This window comes from Erinaceus europaeus, chromosome 9, assembly GCF_950295315.1.
Source record: "Erinaceus europaeus chromosome 9, mEriEur2.1, whole genome shotgun sequence".
Classification (NCBI taxonomy): domain Eukaryota; kingdom Metazoa; phylum Chordata; class Mammalia; order Eulipotyphla; family Erinaceidae; genus Erinaceus; species Erinaceus europaeus.
The window spans coordinates 21,771,175-21,791,292 of NC_080170.1; the positions used below are offsets into that span (position 1 = coordinate 21,771,175).

The window sequence follows — 20,118 nt, forward strand, 5'->3', positions numbered from 1 at the left end:
AAGCAAAGGCTGAGATGATTAGGTCTTACTCTCCCCAGCTCATAGGCGAGGAAATTGCCACCTTCCCCTCCCACAACCACAGGCCCAGGAGGTAGGGTATGACAGCCCAACACCACCCCACTTGGTGCAAATGTGCCTGCATCTGCCCCCCTACCCCATCTCTGTTGCACACCCCAACTCTGACCCACACCAGCCAACAAGGCTCTTGCCTAGCTGGGGGCCAACAATAAGGATGCAACCACTTGAAGGCAATCCAGAACTGTCCCTGACTCACTGGAAATGCTTCGGAATTCAGTGTAAGAGAGAAGAATCAGGGAGTCGGGCAGTAGCGCAGTGGGTTAAGTACACGTGGTGCAAAGCACAAGGACCAGAGTAAGTATCCAGGTTCCAGCCCCCAGCTCCCCACCTGCAGGGGCGTCACTTCACAGGCGGTGAAGCAGGTCTGCAGGTGTCTATCTTTCTCTCCCCCTCTGTCTTCCCCTCCTCTCTCCATTTCTCTCTGTCCTATCCAACAACAATGGCATCAATAACAACAATAACAACTACAACAACAATGAAAAACAACAAGGGCAACAAAAGGGGAAATAAATATTTAAAAGAGAGAGAGAGAAGAATCACCCAGTCCCAGCTTCAAAATGTCCACGCTGTTTGTCTGTGGACAATAATCCTCCCAGGTTATGTAGTTAAACATATATGTTTAGAAAGCCTGCTATTTTATTATTTTCTTTATTGTGTACGTTTTCCAAAGCAGAGCAACAGAAAAAGTCATCTATATATACATAGGTGTGCATGTATGTAACGAGCCTCCCCGGTCCCGTCACCCAGACTGCAAACTTATCTGAAGACATTTCAGTGGCCAGGAGGTGGCCCAGCAGAGCAGCTTTGAGTTTGAACCCCAGAAGATCAAATGTGGGTGATGCTCTGGGTCTCTCTCAATAAGGATTTTCTAAAGACCAGCTCAAAGTTGAGGTGCTGGTACACTGTCATCTAAGGATTACCCTCCTGTCTGCCCCTCCAGCCCCCCATTTCTCCCCTCCCCTTCCTCTCCTCTCCCACACTGGTGTCAGCTGTCTTCCAGGCTCCCTCTCCCCTCTCCCCGCCTCATGAGCAGCTCCAGAACTGTGTGGAGGGTGTCTCTAAGTGCCTTTCCTTCTCATCCCAACTCCTTCAGAAAAATATAAAACAAATGACGCCAGGGAGGTGACTCACTGTACGGTGCATGCACGAGGCGCTGGGTTCGATCCTGGGCACCCATGATGCACTGCAAAGCAGTCTCACAGTTGAGATTCAGAACCTCAAGAGGAAAACTCCAGGAGAGCCACAACTGCCAGAGTTTCTGCCACACCAAGTCCATGTTGCCTCCAAGATGCCCGCTATTTCAGCTTGGAGACACCTTCGTAGCTGGCCCAGCAAGACCTTCGACTCTGGTCACATCATCTTAGTACTCACCCCAACTGCTGAGTGGACCCTATCCCCCTCGCCACAGATGCCAGCCAAGTTCCCAAAGGGCCTATTTGAAAAATCAGACCAGAGTCACACACACACACACACACACACACACACACACACACACACACACACACTTCTGTAGCGCCAGGGCGAAGAGAGAGCTCACTGGGTAAAGGTGTGTGCCATGCTGTGCTCAAAGCCTAGGTGCAGATCCCAGTACCACAGGGGAGAGGGCTGGCAGGCTATGGGGGAAGCTCTGGAGCTATGGCATCTCTCCCGTCTCTGAAGAAACTGTCCTGTAACAGTGAAAGCTCACACTTGTAAGGCCCAGTATTACAAAGGAAGAAAAACAACAACAACAACAAAAACTCTATAAACCCTCCGCACCTCCAAACAAGTTAAAAGGTTAAAACAATACACCTCCCACAACCACCGCCAATGTAACCAACTACAAACAGGAGGGAGCTGTGGCTGCTTTAAGACCAAGGCTTGGAATTCTAATCCACCATAAACCAGGCACAGCGGACAGAAAGAAAACAAGCCTGATGTGGGAAAGCGACTCACCTGACCCAAGTTCAAGCCCAGCTTCCACTACACTGAAGGAAGCTGGGGTGCTCTGGCCTTCCTCCATCCACACCCACCCCTTCTCTATCTATTGGGAATAGTCAGAGCCCTGGAGAGTGAAGCCCTGCAGAGAACAAAAAAGAAACCAAAGAAATAAAGTCTATGCTGGGAGCCAGTTACTGGGACAGAACTCTAGGAGGGAAAGCAAACTCATCCGCACTATTTATCAGTAGACCCTAAAGATACTGATACTTCAAACTCTTTAGACAAATAAGTCATCAAATATTGGGGGGTGAGAGTGGAGACAGGTAGGAATAAGTGGGAGCCTAGCTTGAAATTTATTCTACTGATAAATACACAAACTAAAACAATGGTGAGGCCAAGGAGATAGCATAATGGCTATGCAAAAAAAAAAAAAAAAAAGACTTTTCATGCTTGCAGCTCTCTGAGCTCTCAGGTTTAAACCCCAGCATCACCATAACCCAGAGCTGAGTAGTGATACACATTTTAAAAAGAAAACAACAGGCAAAGACATTAAAGCAACGGTTCTCAGACTTAACCTGCTTGAAAAAACGGGGGCAGGGGGGTGGCTGCAACAACTAACCCAGTAGAGCACATGCCTTGCTATCAGTGAGGCCCTGAGTTCAAGTCCCAGCAGCACACAAATAGGAAGCGTCACAAGAAGTAAAGCAGTGCTGGGGTGTCTCTCCCATCTCTCCCTCTCTGCCTTTCTCCCTATTTTTCCCCCTCTGAGAGCAGTGAAATCACACAGGCATGAAGTTCCAATAAAGCCCTGGCTACAAGAAAAAAATTAATAAAATAAAAAAGGGGACTGAGCAGGGGCACACCGGTTAACCACACATTTACAAAGTATACAAAGACCCAGGCTCAGGGCCCCCAGTCCCCACTTGCAAGGGGAACGTTTCACCAGTAGTAAAACAGTGCTACAGGTATCTTTCTTTCCCTATCTCCCCTTTCCCTCTCAAGTTCACTCTGCCTCTATCCAAAATAAATAAATACAAAAATAAGAATTAGTCCAGAGAGTGGTGACAGCACAAATAATATGACAAGGACATAGCAGACCCTGGTATCACATTAAAAAAAAAAAAAAGGAGGGGTTCACCTAGAAGGTTGTTTAAAATGCAAATTCCTCAGCTGCCCCCCCCCCCCAGAAATTTTGACTCAGCTGGTCTGGAGATGTTCACTACTAATAAGCATCTGTGATTTTCAGCTGCAGGTGTCGGCAGAGCTGAGAAATGGCCACACCTGAGTTCCCCTTCTTGGGTCACAAAGTTTGGGCAGCAGCTCTCTGAACAACAGCAGGAAGCCAGCTAGACCTGAGAGCCGGAGCTTCCAAAGCTGACTCTGTCCTTAGAGTCTCCAGAGACATGAGTTCAGCATGTCCTCCCCAACACTGAAGGGCAGGAGGGCTGTGCAGGCGCCCTGGGGACCAGCCTTGTCAACCCCAGGAGGGAAGCTCTCTCCCTCTCTCACTGCCTGTGTTCTGGGCCCCACTCCAACCCCATGCACTCTGGAGGTAACTGTTCAACCTGGTCTCAACCTTGACCAGCAACTTTATCATTCTCACTCACAGATAATGCAGGGCTAGGGAGGTAACACAGCAGCAGGGCACAGGACTTGCTTGTGAAAGGTCCCAGGTTCAAGCCCTGAGACCACCAATAGCCAGAGTCAAGGAGTGTTCTGGTCAAAAACAAGATTCTGAAGAAACACATTTTCATTTTCCCTCACACCACTCTGGTTTCTAAAATAAGCATTCATTCACATGAAAAATGGCAGGCATTACCAAAGTACAGCAAGCTCTGAGACAGTCCAGTGCCATACAGTCTCACAGCTGCTCAGTAAGAGTTCTGGAGGCTGGGGAGATCATTCCGTGTTAGAGCACATGACTTTATTGCCACCAGGGTTACTGCTGGGGCTTGCTGCCAGTCCTATGAATCCAGCACTTCTAATGGTCATTTTTTTCCTTTTTTTTTTGCCCCTTTCTCTTTCTTTAGATAGGATAGAGAGAAATTGAGAGGAGAGTAGTACAGGAGGTGGTGCAGTAGGTAAAGCATCAGACTCTCAGACATAAGGTTCTGAGTTCAATCCCCGGCAGCACATGTACCAGACTGATATCTGGCTCTGTCTCTCTCCTCCTATGTTTCTCATTAATAAATAAAATCTTTAAAAAAAAAAAAAAAAAAAGAAGAAAGAAAAAGAAAAAACGAGAAATTGAGGAGAGGGGGAAGACAGAGAGGAAAAGAGAAATACAGACACCTAAGGACCTGCTTCATTGCTCATGAAGCAGCCCCCCTGCAGGTGGGGAGCGGGGGGGGGGGGGGGGGGGACTTGAATGTGTGTGCCAACACCCAACCCCTAGGACTTGAATTCCTGAGGTCCCAGGTTCAGTCCCCAGCACCACTACATGCCAGAGCTGAGCAGTGCTCTGACCTCTTTCACCAACTCACAAAAACAAATCTGGGACCAGCAAGACAGCTCACCTGGAAGGGCGCTTACTCTGCAGCACACACCATCCAGGTGCAAGCTGGGCTCCCACAGTCCTGGGGGAAACTTGGTGCTGTGGCATCTTTCCCTCTCTCCCTCATGACTCTCTCTGAAACAGTCAGCCCTGAACGCTGAAGCCCCAGTGATGGCAAAATAAATAAATAAGTAAGTTTCGTTTTGCTTTTTCTAAAGTTCTCTCTGTATTTTATTTCTTCAAGAATCATGTTCAAATAGCCCAAGCACAAGGCAGCCCCCAACTGTGAAGACCCCAGTGTGAAACCTGGTGGAAAGAACCCACATCCTCAGAGAAAACTTCCACACAGAGAAGCCAGCACTACAAAACATGAATGAGAAGCTAGCGAGGTTGAGAGGAGACAACTTACCAGGAAGGCCTTCCAGTAAAGAGTCTCTGAACTAAGACACCAGTGACGAAAATATGCATTCAGAGGGCAGCGAAGAGACCACAGGCACCGGGGTCTGATGGGAGACAGAGATGAGGGTCCTCACACAGCTAGGCAGGGGCTGCACAGGTGGAGAGGAAGCAGGGCCCAGAGGGTGGAGCTCTGAGGTGGAAATGGGCAAAGGGCCTGGGGGCACTACCAGGAGCTGCCCCTCACTGAGCACAGCCTAGCTGCGGCTCTAAGTTCATCTTCCTGAGAGCCCCACAGAAGACACACAGCTCTGCCAACCCACAGGCATTAATATACAGGCATTAACAGGGGGGCCTGGGATGCCGCTGTGTTTTACCGGATGAAGAGAGAGACTGCAAACCCCCGCCTTCTGCCCCTGGTCTAAGCTGGGAGACCCACCCATCCCCAACCCCCAGTCACTGACTACTGCCCCCAAGAGTCACAGTTCTGTGAGAAGGAGCCCCGATGCCTTCTCTCTAGGTCGGGTTTCCCAGAGTCCCCCTTCCAAAGGCTGACCCTACAGCATCAGACCCTCTGGAAAGCATGCCTGAAATGTCAATTCCAAGACATTGGATTGAGAGACCCAGTTGCCTGGTTCTAACCCACCCCACCCCCGCCGTGATCTGGCTGAGGTACATTTTGAGCACCAAGCCTGGGGTCCTTGCCAGCATCACCTTTGCCCTGCTGTTCTTGCCCTGCCTGGGGTGTCCAGTGCCATAGGACCCTTTCCTGTGGACCCTGCTGCCTGGAATCTCCGGGTTGCCCTATTGGTTCCAGCTAATTCCATCTCCTAAGCAAACTGATCCTTCAGTTTCCTCCCCCCAGAATCCGACCCTTCTTTCATTTTCAACCCCTCAAAAAAAAGGAGTGAGGATACCTGCCTGAAGCCAAGCTTTCCTGGCAGCCTCAACAAGCAGATTTCCTGTTTTCACTCTCACTTTCGTGTATATGTTCCAACAAGTGTCTGTGCCCTCAGTGGCTCTCAGCTCAGGGGACTCATGGACCCCTCCCCAAACAGCTCTCACCCCTGCCTCACATCCTCAGAGAACTGACCCATCAGTGGGAGTGGGGACACTATGACAAACTGCACTTGCCACCAGGAAGGTCGCTGTGGAAGTCACCAAGCCGGGGGGCCTGAATGAGTGAGGCCCAGCAGCAGTGATCTAGCCAGGAGACAGCTGAGTCTGGGCTAGGCACAGGCCACTGGGCAGCGAGGAGGTACACACGTTAAGAGCAGGGCCAGGGTTCAAACCCAGGCAGAGTAGCTCCAGACCTACCTACCCTCTCAACCACAGGCAGTGGGAAGGGGTAAGCAGGCAGTCCCAACACAGACAGCAGTCCACATAGACTGGTGAGATGGGAGAGCAATCGATGGACAGAAAACCTATTCTGGACTTGGGTGACAGATTACCAGATGCCTGGGGGGCAGGGGGAGGCCACGAGGGCATCCAGGCTTCTGACTTCCTGCTCCAAGGCTTGGGGGAGGTCTCTGCTTCTGGAAGTCCAGATATCAAGACACAATAAAACACAATAAAAAAGTCCAGTGGAGAGTTGCACATAGCAAGCTCTCACATACAAAAGCAAACAAACAAAATAGTCCCCAGCCCCTTCTGCACTGGAGGAAGTTTCAGTGGCTTCAGTACTGTGGTATCTTTCCCTCTTTGGTGGGCACCGTGTGTGTGTGTGTGTGTGTGTGTGTGTGTGTGTGTGTGTGTGTGTGCGCGCGTGCGCGCGCGCGCGCGCGCGTGCCTGTCTCTCTCTCTGACACCAGGCAAGGTAAAGCTTCAGGGCTGTCCCTCCCACACCTCACTCACCTGAGCCAAATCCTCACTCAAGGACCCCACCCTGAGCCCTGGGCACCTCTTCCCACCTATTATCAATGGCTGTAATGACAACAAAAGTTACAGCCACAATAACAATAGCTTCTACCAGAGACAGGGAGGGAGTTTCTTGCCCATTTAGAACCAGAAATCTTAAGGGAATCAAATTCTAGGAAAAGCATAAATTTACAAGCGAAAAAGCTAGAGCTGGGGAGACAGCACAATGGTGATGGAAAAGACTTTCATGCAGGGGCAGGGTGGTGGCACACACTTTACAGAGTGCAAGGACCTGAGTTCAAGCCCCCGGTCCCCACTTGCAGGGGGAAAGCTTCACAAGCAGTGAAGGAGGCAAGCAGGTGTCTCTCTCCCTTTCTCCCACTCACTCCCCCCCCCAATTTCTCTGTACTAACCAATAAAATAAATAAAATAGGGTGGGGGAGATAGCATAATGGTTATGCAAAGAGACACTCATGCCTGAGGCTCCCAGGTCCCAGGTTCAATCCCCCACACCACCATAAGCCAGAGTTGAGCAGTGCTCTGGCAAAATAAACAAATGACTTTCATGCCTGAGGCTGAGGTCCCAGGTTCACTCCCCAGCAACACGTTAAGCCAGAGCTGAGCAGTACTCTGTTCTTTATGTGTTCCTCTCTGTATCTCTCTTTAAAATTAAAAACACAAGTGAAAAGGTAGGTATTTACTGAAAGTCTAAATGAGAGTTCAAGCCTGACCTGTATGTACACTGCCTCCCTGGCTCCCTGCAAGCCCACCCTTCCCCGAGACCAGTATCTCCCACACTGGGACACATCACTGGCGCAAGGGGAAATTTTTTACGCCTCTAACAGTGGCGGTCTCGTTGTGATACTCATAATCGAGTGCGTGCAATATCAAGTAAGTTCAATTTAAAATGATGCATGCAAATTGAATACAAATGGTATTTATTGATGTTATCGTGTCAACTCCATGACTTCATGAGCATGACTGCCTAGAAAACAAAACAAGTTTCTTAAGACTCGATTTAAAGAAAGCATTAGAGTAAAAGTTCAGGCTCTACGGAGATGGGCAGGAACCTTGCAGTAAGGCAGCAGGAACCAAGGCTTGAGAAACAATGCTCCCCACCCCAAACACACCCCTGTTCCTTAATATACTCCAGCTGGGCTGCCGTGAGCTCACGCCAACTCCGCTGCACAGGTGAGGACTTGGGAGGAGAGGAGTAACATCACACAACTTACGGAGCCAGGAGACAGCTCACCTGCTAGAACAGTGGCTCACCCTGCATTCCCGCCCCAGTTCCACATGGGAGCACTGAGAAGGGAGAGTACCAGGGGTGTCCCATGGGTGATGGAGTGGTCCTGTAGTGGCTCCCACTTCAAAGCTCAGGCCAAAGAAATAGCTCACTTGGATAGTAAGCTGCTCTGCCAGGTGCGTAACTCACGTTCAAGCCTTGACCCCACTGCAATGAAAGAAGCTTCAAGTGCCGTGGTGCCCCCCCCCCCCCTTCTGGCTGACTCTATAAGAGAAACAGAAAAGGAGGGAGGGTCTACGACCATACCAACCTGAACACACCCGGTCTCGTCTGGCCTCAGAAGCTAAGCAGGGTAGCGCCTGGTTAGTACTTGGATGGGAGGGAAGGAGGGACGGAAGGAGGGAGGGAGGGAAAAGAAAAGGAAGAAAGAGTTGGGCCCAGAAGCCACTCAGCAGTACAGGGCATGTATACAGTACTACATTAAAAAAAAAAAAAAAAAAACACTGTAATTAGTACACACCATCTTTAATCTGCATTATTGGCTTTGAAATGAGTAAATATGTCAGAGGTCCTCTATTCATTACACATCTTGATTAAATCACATAAGCTTTCATGGGCCTCAGTTTCCCTTTGTTAAAAGGAAATTTTAAATAGCAGGCTCTGATATCACTACTGGTTTTAGAGTTCTATAAAATGTAAGACCCTAAAATCCAAAATCATCTTTTTTCCAGAATCAGAGAGGTCTCAAGAGATTATGAACCTGAAAAATAAATGTGACCCCAGTCCCCACCTGCAAGGAGAAAGCTTTGCAAGTGGGGAAGCAGTGCCACAGGTGTCTGTTTCTCTCCCTCTATTTCCCCCTTCTCTCTTGATTTCTGGCTGTCTTTATCCAGTAAATAAAGATAATAATAAAAATAAAGAAAGAAAAGAAAAAATGTAACATGAGCCCAGGGGTATCCCAGGCCACCATCCTTCAACCGGGGAGATTCAATCAATTAAGCTGCCCCTGACCACGTGGCAAGACCTTTAGGGCAAGATAAAAATCAGTCGGGTACCAGGCAGTAACACAGCAGGTTAAGCGCACATGGCGCTAAGCACATGGACCAGCTCAAGCTGGTTCAAGCCCCTGGCTCCCCACCTGCAGGGGAGTAAAGCAGGTCTGTAGGTGTCTATCTTTCTCTCCCCCTCTCTGTCTTCCCCTCCCCTCTCAGTTTCTCTCTGTCCTATCCAACAACAAAGGCAACAAAACTGGGAAAAAATGGTCTCCAGGAGCAGTGGATTCGTAGTGCAGGCAATGAGCCCCAGCGATAAGCCTGGAAGCAAAAAGAAAAAAAAAAAAATCAGACAGTCAAGGTCCCCAGTATCACCACCAAAGCATGAAAGAGTTCCTGCTGCTAGTTTTTAAATAAGCTTGTATTTTCCCGCAGGGCACCACACATGTCATTCCACCACTCCTCAGGGACTTATTTTTCTTTCCTTGTTTTGAGACAGGAGAGACAGACAGAGGAGTGATACCAAAGCACTGCTCCATCACCACTGCTGAAGCATCCCCTTTGCACACTGCTCCTATTGGGTAACCTGGGACTCAAACTCAGGTCTCCGAGCATAGTAAAATGCATTTTACTTAGCATAGCCTATAATTTACTTTCAGTATGCTTGGTCCTTAAGAGATCAACTTCATGCCAGATAGCAGTAACAGGGAAAGGGGTTGAGAAGAAATCTGCAACATCTTATCCAAGGAATGCCCCTTCTATTGAGCCTCTTGATAACCAACTGGAAAAAAAAAAAAAAAAAACACCTTTCCTGTTGCAAATCGCAGTGACTTCACCTATGCTCAAGCCTGTTTCATAAACTAGCCCTCAAAAAAGGAGCTGTCACTCCAGATGCATCAAGACAGTTTGATGAAAACAAGCATTCTTCCTTTCTTCCTGAAGTACATTTACCAAAAAAAGTCTCAAGGACTGACCCCTCCTTGTCTTCTCTGCAAAGCCCTTTCCGTGGTGTCAGCCGGTCTGCACATGTTTACAGAGGGTCTTTAGACTCCCTGAGAGAAGTTCTGAAGTGTGCTCCATTCACTTTATATTCAGACTTGAGAGGGGAGAAGGAGGTGGCGGGTTGCAGCTGGTAAACTCTGAAAACACAGCTGGGTAGCAGGTAGCAGGTGATTTAAAAAAAAAAAAAAAAAAAGCAAATCCCTGGACAAATCGTGTAGCCAAGGGTGATCATTATAAGCCGAGGGTTGTTACATAATTACTAGTTAACTACTGACAAACACATACATGGCTACAAAATGCCATGGTTACCCTGGCCGCTGAATTAAAGCATACCTGGTGCAAGAGTCGAGGCTTCTCCAAGTGAATCGCATTCAATGACATAAGCAATCCTGGGTCCTATCCCTTAGGAGGTAACCTGCCCTAATTCTACATATACAAAACAGCCTCCCTCAACTAAAACCCACCGCCTCCGGGGACAAACACCAGTGTTTCCTCTTAACATCCACCAGTTTAAAGGGGAGGTGGATTGGCCGCTCAAAGAAGCGCATGCAAAGACGTCCTAAGTTAAGTGCATCACCACTCAAACTGGTAAATTTCAACAGTAGAGACCACCCCTACCTTAGCCTGCAGGTGCCCCCCTCCCCTCCCCCGTCGGCCCCGCTCAGCTTGCAAAAAAAAAAAAAAAAAATGCGTGCCAAGTGTCGGATGCAATGAATTACAGCATTTCTCAAAAAGTTTACGAGGACTGACGGAAACACGAGGAGAAAGCCCCCAGCTACAGACGCGGGGGGGGGGGGAGAGCGGGCAGCGGGGATCCGCAGGGGGAGGCGGCCCACGACGCGGTGCCAGGCCCGAGAGCGGGGCAGCCGGCAGCCGGCAGCCGGCAGCGGGCGAGCGCGCAGCCCAGCGGAGCGCGGGGACTTCCAGGCTCCGGACACCCGCCAGCGGCCCCGCCGCCCGCCCCTCCACGAGCCCGCCTTCCACCCTCCCCCCCACCCCCCGGCGCTGCGGAGCCAAGTTGGCCCGCGGTCAGCGCTGCGGAGCTCGGCCCCGGGGGCCGCCGGCGCGCCGCTCACCTCCTTCTGCTTGGGGTCCTGCGGGTAGACGTCGGGCGGCCCGAGGCGGGGGCGCTTCAGCGGTCTCTGCTCATAGCTGAAAAGCCCGAAGGCGGCCATGATCTCGCATGTTCCCCGGCGGAATGAATGAAGAGTTGGAGCTGGAGCCGCCGCCTCTGAGCACCAGGGAGCAGCACTTTGCACACAGGCTCGCTCGCCCGCTGGCGGTGGCGCTGCAGGCAGGGAGAAAGCAGGTTGGCTGCGGCCGCTGCCCCGCACGCGCGCGCGCTCCGAGGGGGCGGGGGGCGGAGGTGGGTGTGGGTGGGGGTGGGTGCTTCCCCGGCGGCACCCCGCGGCGCACGAGCTCCGGGACCCGCGAAGGCGGCGGAGGGACTGGAGGGCCGCCCGGCCCCCGCGGCGCCCGCCTTCCCCGCACCCCACCCCCGTCCCCGGGGGGAGGAGCAGCTGCCGGGAGCGTGTGACTTTTTTCACCAATGGACCCAAGCCCACCCGGCCGGGCGGCGTGGGGGAGGGGCGCGGGGCGAGGGAGAGAGAAAAAAAAAACTTTTCAGCCCCAGGCCACCCGGCCCTGGGAGGGTCGCCCCGACCAGGGGGGGAGGCTCGCCTCAACCCCCCAGCCCCGAGAGGGGACCTGCGGGCGGCCCGCCTCCACCCGGCGCCGGGGCGCGGGCCCTCCCCTCCACCCCCGCCGCCCCGCGGGGGCCCCAGCGCCGGACCCTGCGGCCCGAGCGCGCACCGGGCCGGGGTGGGGGGAGCGAGGCCTGGCGGGCGGGGAGGCCGGGATGCGGCGGCGGGGGCCTCCGTGCTGCCGGCGGGGCTGGGATGCCGCATCGGCGCTCGGGTCCCCGCGGCGGCTCCGGGCAGGCGCCGAGGTGCGGAGGGCGGCGGCGGCGGCCGGAGGGGGCCGGTTAACCCTTGCCTGCCCCTCGGGGGGCCGGGCCGGCGGGGAGAGGCTGCAGGAGCGCGAGTGCCCCCCCACCCGGGGTCAGCGGCCCCGCCGGCGTGTCAGGCGCCTCCAGCCCAGGCCGCAGAGCCCGCGCCCCCGCGTCCCCCACCCCCGACAGTTACCTGTTGGTCGGCGGCTAGTGGGCAGGGGCGGGCGGCGAGGGCAGAACACCGGCGGCCGCAGCCTCCATGATCCGGGGCGGGATGGAAGGGACCGGCTCGTAGGGGACCCGCGAGCTGCCGGCCCCGGGTGGGCGAGCCCAGGGTGGGGGTTTGGAAAGGCGGAGGGTCGCCGCGAAGTTTGCCTCCGTCTGGGGGCGGCGGGCGACGCGGCTGGCCGCCGCCGGCGATGTCGCCCCCGCGGCCCGGGAGCTCGAGCTTCCGAGTCGGCGGACGGCGGCGCGGGGCCGCACTGAGCATGCCCAGCTCGGCCGGACCGCGGAGCAGTTGGCGGCGGGCGGGCGCGCTCCGATCCGCCGCTCCGGGTTTTCGCCTCCGCAGAGCGCGCGCGGGTCCCCCGGCGCCCCGGCCGGCCCGGGGCTGAACCTCGGCGCAGGAGAGGGCGCCCCCCCCCACGCCCCGCCCCCCCCACACCCCCCGAGACCCCTTTCTCCACCGCGCGCCGCCCAGCCCCGGCCTAAGGTCGTGGTCCCCGGGGGTCGCGGCCGGAAACCTCACCTGCGCCCTGTGCAGGGGGCGGGGGGACGCACGCCAGCCTCCGGGGAGACTCGGGAAGCCGCCCGCGCGCCGTTCTCTCTGTGGGCCGGGGGCCCCGGGTGCTGAGCCACCTGCCGCCGGCGCTGCCCGAGCGGGAGACGACCCGCGGGGGCGGACCCAGCCGGTCCCCACAGATCCCCAGCGGGGCCCCGTAGGTGGAGCGCCCGGGAGGATGCGCCTGCACTTGGCCCAGAATGATGGCTGCCACTGATGGAGCCCTAGCTTGCTGCCAGGATCTTGACAGTCAAGGTCTCTGGTCCTTTAAAATATATTTTTAATTAGAAAAAATTAATAATTAAAAAACAAAGCCTTGCTGAGTTTCACAGAACCTTTTCCAGATGGAGAAATTAAGACAGTTTGGGGAAAGTCCCCCACGACAATACTCCAAGTCACTGTCTGATCCAAAATTTCTGACTTAATTCCCTAACACTTGAAGAATGGAAGGGCCAACTGCCCTGGCTAGCTGGGACTGTGTGACTCCCCCCACACCTTGACCAGTGTTCCAGACTCAGAGCCTCCTCTCTAAGACAATGCAAGCAGCAACAGACTCCAAGCCTTAGCACAGCACCTGGAAAGTGAAAGGTGCTCCTCTCATGACTAGATCTTACTGTCTCACCTCTGGTCACTATAAGCAATGGGAAGAAGAGGGTGGACAAGTCCATGGCAGTGTGTGGTAGAAGGCAACTCCTCACATCTGACCCTGACCTTTTAGCACTCTCCATTGAAGCCAGATGCTAACTGGGGAAATGTAGTGTTTGGCTTCTCTACTCAAGCTCAGCAAGAACTTTTAGAAAACCTCCCACCAGCAGGCATTTCTGGAAAAGCTTCTGCCACCAACTCCAAGGACTTCTCTTCCACTAATACCCAGGGGGCTACTTCAAGGCTGAGTTTGCCCTGGACACCTGGACAGCAAACAAATCTAGCTTCCTTGATTGGAAGGTCAGTTTGTTGACTTTACCAAAAAAAAAAAAAAAAAAAAAAAAAAACCTGCCTAATAAGCTTCAGCTAAAAAACTGAAGAAATACTGGGAGTCGGGCGGTAGCGCAGCGGGTTAAGTGCATGTGGTGCGAAGTGCAAGGACCAGTGTTAAGTATCCTGGTTTAAGCCCCCAGCTCCCTACCTGCAGGGGAGTCACTTTCACAAGCTGTGAAGCAAGTCTGAGGGTGTCTTTCTCTCCCCCTCTGTCTTCCCCTCCTCCTTCCATTTCTCTCTGCCGTATCTAACAATGATGACATCAGAAATAACAACTACAACAACAATAAAAAAAAAAAAAACAAGACTAGACAGGGCTGCCCACTATCACCATTACTATTCAACACAGTGTTGGAAGTTCTTGCCATAGCAATCAGGCAGGAGCAAGGAATTAAAGGAATACAGATTGGAAGAAGAAAAAAAAAAAAAGGGCAACAAAAGGGAAAAGTAAATAAATTTTTATTTAAAAGCTGAAGAAATAGCATAATGATCTCCCTGAGTCCTCATCAAAGGAATACTGTCCTTGTTTTATCTTCCTGTCCTCTTATATCTACTCATGCAAGAAAGGACAGTGTTATCCATTGTCCCAACTAAGGCACACAGCATGAGAACTGGCACATAAGTAGACTGGTAGGTGGGTAGTTAGATGCGGGGGTGAGTGGGTAAATGTGTACTGGATAGACCTCTGGGAACATCTTGTGCAAATGCTGATCTGATGGGAGATGTAACCTGAATTCCTTCCCTGAGCTACCCAGGCAAGAACCTCCAACTGGCCATCACAAAGGAGAAGCCTTTGAAGCATTCAAAATCTGATCTGACCAAAAGATTTTATTTTAAAATCAAAAGGTGCTAGTCATGTGCCCCTAGTGTTTGAGAAGAAGAAATACATAAATCTCTCTCCATTGCTATCTCAACTCCCTTATTCTGAGACTAATGTTGTCTGGCCAGAGCACTGCTTAGCTTTGGCTTATGGTGGTGCTGGGAACTGAGCCTGGAATGTTAGAGCCTCAGGCATAATGGTCTTTTGCATAACCATTATACTATCTCCCCCAACCAAATACTTTTTTTTTTAACTTTCTCAATAAAAAACTAAACAAACAAACAAACTGAACAGGTAGCCTCTCTGTGCTAGGCTTGCAAGTCTCCCTTCCCGGTGCTCTATTGCAAGTGAATACATTGAACAACAGACACAGCAAGTCTTCTTGGCTTCCCACAAACAGCACCTTTTCTTTCGCCGGCTCATGGCAACCAGTACCACCCTGAAATCCTGGACCTGGGAAAAGTTTGCACAGAGCAGGAATGACAACGGGGAGTTCCTAGGCAGATCCCAACCTAGACCTCAGCCCAGCAGGTGAGGGAAAAGAGCTGAAACAGGACTGCAAAAGAAAGAATTATAGGGCAGGGGAGATAAGCATCATGGTATGCAAACAGACTCGTGCCTGAGGCTTCAAGGTCCCATGTTCAGTCCCCATAACAAGCAAGAGTTGAGCAGTTCTCTGGGAAAGAAAGAAAAAAAAAAAAACACTAAAACAAAAACGAATAAGGAAATATAGACTCTTTGGACTGGGGTAGATAGTGTAATGGTTATGCAAAGACACTCACATGCCTGAGGCTCCAAAGTCCCAGGTTCAATCCCCTATACCACCATAAGCCAGAGCTGAACAGTGCTCTGATGTTTCTCTCTGTGTATTTCTCTCTGCCTCTCTCAAAAATAAAATAAAATACTTTTAAAATATACTTTTATTGTTGTTTACATCATTTTATATTTATAATTGCATTTTGTTTATATGATACTGTTAATTGTATTATTTAATCTCCCCCCTCTATAAGCTCTGGTTTTCAGAACTCTACAAGGAGTTTCTCAGGACCCCTTTTTCCCATGGACTAAATCCCTTAAAGCTTCCTGTCCCCATACCCAGTCTGCAAGAAATGCACAGATGTCTGTCCAATGCAGGTATGTTCTGACTCACTACCCACACATTTTGCTGCAAGTCACACTTCTTCACCTTGGAAAGTTCTCCAGTCTGGGTCTGAGACCAGCTTCTCTGATTCAGGCAAACTGCAAGGGACAAATGTTAAGTGCCCATCTCAGTGAACACCTACCTCAAACTCGTTCCTTGAGGCGTGCAGTAAGAAATGAAATGTCCTTGGCAAAAGGCAAAGACAGAATTTCAGAGCAGAATGTGTGTGTGTGTGTGTGTGTGTGTGTGTGTGTGTGTGTGTGTGTATGCACGTGTGCAGCAGCTTAGAGCAGAGGTGGGTATTGGACCATCAGAAGCTCTCTCTGGTGAGCAGGTGAAGTTCCAGAGAAGGAAGTAACTGATCCAAGATCATCAAGTAAGCAAGTGGCAACACCAGGATCAACTGTGCAACGCTCCGACTCTCGAGAAAGCTCAGCTCACTATTATCAGAATGTTCTGTGTATCAATGGCCATTTCATTGCACATATAAAAAAGAAGCCCGAGAAGACAGGTCTGGGGGAAGAGAAGGAAAATTCCCGACAGCTCACTCTGGCATAGCAGCATGCTTCCACTCAAGTGGAAAGGAACAATTCTCGGTGGAGAGCATGCAGGTGAAGTAATTAAAGTTGTCAGGTGCCCCCATGGGACTGCTGCCTGTCCAGGTGTATATATTACTGTGTTGTATTAACAGCCTCTTCGGGCAGGCTTGCTTGCTTTCAGTTTTTCTTATATCACCATGATACTGGAATGGATTCATCTATGCCAACTTTTGACTCAAGAAAGATAAATATTCTCTTTTAAAACTAGCTAGCGGGTGACTTCTGAATAAGGGGTACTCCTACTTCAGTGCCTGGGAAGGGCTGTGCATTCAAATGTCTCTCCTAAAGACAAAGGAAAATGGGAATAACTGGAGATCATGGATCAGAATAGGAAAAGCAGGATTAATGTGGGGATGTTCTATCTTAGTAGAGTTTTGGTGCAGTCTTTATGTTACCTATAGAGAGGGTAAAGAACTGGGAGTCAGGGGGGTTCCATACCTAGTTAAGAGTGCGTGTGTTGGAGGGTGGGGGGTAGATAGCATAATGGTTATGCAAAGAGACTTTGGAGCCTAAGGCTCCAAAGTTTCAGTCCCCCTCCCCTCGCACCATCATAAACCAGAGTTGAGCAGTGCTCTCGTTAAAAAAAAAAAAGGTGCCTGGGCAGGGGTAGATAGCCTCGTGGTTATTGCAAAGAGACCCTCATGCTTGAGACTCTGAAGTCCCAGGTTCAATCCCCACAGCACCATAAGCCAGAGCAGATCAGTGTTCTGGGTGAGAGAGCCCATGTTACCATACACAAGGACTGGGTTCCAGCCCCCACTTCCCATCTGCAGAGAGGATGCTTCACCAGTGGTGAAGCAGAACTGCAGGTGTCTCTCCCTCTCTATCTCTTTCCCCTCTCAATTTCTCTCTGTCCTAGCAAATAAAATAGAAAAAAAAAAAAAAAAGGAGGAGGGGATTGCCACTCAAAGCAGGGGATTCATACTACTGGCACCAAGTTCAAGTAAAAACCATGGTGACATGAAAAGGAGGAAGAGGAAGAGAGGGAGAAGCAGCAGCAGAAGCAGAATGAAAAGAGAGAGAGAGAGAGAGAGAGAAAGAGAGAGAACTTGGGAGTCAGGCAGCTGCATAGGCTTGAGGACCTGGTCCCTGCCTGCAGGGCTGTAGGAAGGAACTTCAAGAATAGTGGAGCAGTGCTGCAAGTTCTCTCTCTCTCTCTCTCTCTCTTCCTCTCTCCTTCCCTCTCTCGTTCTCTCTGTCTCTATTAGGAAAAAATAATGGCCATCAGGAACAGTGGAGTCAACATGCAGGTACTGAACCCTTAGTTATTATACTGGTGGCAAATAAAAAACCCTTGTAGGCACTAAAATTTGAACCATAGAATTATACTGCTAACCAAATATTTCTCTTTAAAAAGTAGAAATAGGTGAGGTCAATTTCAATTATACATATATTTAACCCAATGTAGTCAGACTATCACTGCAACATGCAATTAGTTTTTTAAAGATGCATTTACTTATTCTATGAGAAAGAAAGGGAATGATGAAAAGATTGCTCTAGTCCAGCATATACTGTGCTGGGGCTTGAACCCAAGGCCTCATGCATGAGAAGTAGACTTTCTGCCAACAAGTCACCTCCTTGGTCTATAATCAAATTTTTAAAGTCTGTTCATGAATGGTGTTACCTTATTTTTTAAACATTAAGTCTTAGAAGTCTGGTGTGCATTTTAAGCCATTTCAAACATGCTCCATTTTGCAGGTTCAGTGTCATATGTCAGTGGCTGCCAGACTGGTCAACCAGCTCTAAAGGGGTATTTCAGTCCTAATGAGCCTATGACCTATGGGAGCCTATTAAGGCACTATGGGGGGGGGGGGGCAGGCAGTAGTTCAGTGGATTAAGCACGCATGGCGCAAAACTCAAGGACCAGCAGAAGGATCTCGGTTCCTCCCCACCTGCAGGGCGGTCACTTCACAAACGGTGAAGCAGGTCTGCAGGTGTCCATCTTTCTCTCCCCCTCTCTATCTCCTCCTCCTCTCTCCATTTCTCTCTGTCCTATCCAACAACGATAGCAATAAAAAATAACAATAATAACAACAATGATAAACAAGAAGGGCAAACAAGGGGAAAAAATGGCCTCCAGGAGCAGTGGATTCGTAGTGCAGGCACCGAGCCCCAGCAATAACCCTGGAGGCAAAAAAAACAAAAACCACTAAGGGAGCAAGTAAGTCTCCAAATTAAAAGAACAAAATGTTATGAAAAAGAACAAAAAAAGAGAGTTGACAGCAAAGATGTTCAGTCAACTGAAGAAGACGATGAATTCCCCCGAAAGCAATCAGTCACTAGACAGATGGACTGGTGTGTCAGGGATAGGGGCTAGGGGCAGGACATGGGACGAAAAATCTGGGGACTAAAATCATAGGATGAGATAAGAGAGCTTTGAATTACAGAGTGAACCAATGACAAGGGTAAAGATTTCACCTCATTTCCCAGCAAAATGGTGTATGCCCACTTACTGAAAGACTGCCATGGGGTTGGTTTCTGGAGAGGAAGGGGTAGTCTCACCAAAGTCAACCACTGTTCATCAGGATCATATAATCTGACTAGCCTTCAGCTGCTCAGCACCAGACCTGTTGGCTTAACCAGAGCTGTTCAAACCTCTATGCAGCTGAAACATGCTAAACAAACTCAAGAAAGTGTTCGGGAAGAAATCTGAAGGCTAATGTATTGATACACTAGTATAGTCCTTCCCAGGGACTGAGATAAGCAGACCCTGTATTTGGATCACCCTCTTGTTGGTTTTCAAGGTTGTTACAAAACAGAATTAGTAAGCAGATGTCTGTTTGCTGGGTACAAAATCCAAGCACAGGGGAGTGACTAACTCTCCAGACAGTATGCACACAGGCCCACAGTGGCACTCAGATCCCTTGTGGCAGTTCTGGGACAGGTGTTCCCCCCCCCATCCACTAGTCCCTTGGGGGGAATCCCCAGAGAGTTGGTTTACAGCCTGATGCTGTTATTACTTACTTCATTCCAGAGGCTCCCGGAGGTTCACAAACATGTGCTCAGGTCTGTTTTGCTTGGGACTTGCAGAGTCATTTCTGGACTGTCTAAAAAAAAAAAAAAAAACCCTGCCCACTAGATCCACATTCTCAAATGATGTCGGTCTGCTGGAGCTGAGGAGGACACCCTGACTCCTTGAGTGACAACTATGGCAGCCCTACTGACCTGCTCCTCCCAGAGATGAGGTGTCTGCACCTCCTGGGAATGAGATGCCCATTATATGAAGACCTCTGCCAACCAGGCCTGGTTTTAGCCCTTGCTGCTGAGAGAGAGAGAAAGAGAGAGGCTGATTTTCACTATACTATGATTAGGTTACCGGTTTCTTATTGTTACTCAAGGAGCCAGTCTTCTTCACCTGCTAGTTACAGATTATAACTCATCTGTTTGGAGGGGGTTCATGGGGTTGAAAGCTGATATGTATTGATTATGATATATTTCCAGTCTCAGATAATTTCTTAGTTTGTTTTTCTGCACTTCATTTTTTTTTCCACCTGCTACAGTCACAGAGAGTCAGAAAAGAAGGAAAATGTTCTGCATGGCAGAATCTGCGAGTTCCACAAAGTATATGAACAGAATGAAATAATGGACTAAATGAAGCTGGGAGGTAGAGTGTGCACCCTGTAGAGTGCACACGTGTCCATGCTTGAAGACCCGAGTTTGGGGTCTCAGCACTATGTGGGAATCATCACACATGACAACAGAGACGCTCCATGAATGGAGACAGAGCAGTGCTGTGATGTCTTTCTTTTCTTCTCCTCTCCTCTCCTATCCTCTCTTCTCCACCCCCCTGAAAAAAAAATCAGCTGGGAGCCAAAAAGTTGTACAGGAATGAAACCCCACTGGGGAAGGAAAAAAAAAAAAAG

At 50.4% G+C, this 20,118-nt stretch overlaps 1 protein-coding gene across 12 annotated transcripts in view; it reads right to left on the reverse strand.

Moving 5' to 3' along the window:
- MED12L (mediator complex subunit 12L) overlaps window positions 1-12,856 on the reverse strand; it is a 300,870-nt gene extending 288,014 nt beyond the window's left edge. For 3 of the 12 annotated variants that reach the window (XM_060197504.1, XM_060197497.1, XM_060197502.1), the window contains exons 1-2: window positions 12,685-12,853; window positions 11,062-11,273 (exon numbers count right to left, since the gene is read on the reverse strand). In XM_060197504.1, coding sequence (XP_060053487.1) covers window positions 11,062-11,160 — 99 coding nt within the window. In that variant the 5' untranslated portion in view covers window positions 11,161-11,273; window positions 12,685-12,853. Of the gene's footprint in view, window positions 1-11,061; window positions 11,274-12,129; window positions 12,551-12,684 lie in introns of those variants that run through there. The other 9 variants (XM_060197499.1, XM_060197496.1, XM_060197503.1 and 6 more) reach the window with 7 other exon arrangements.
- Window positions 12,857-20,118: the final 7,262 nt, after the last annotated feature.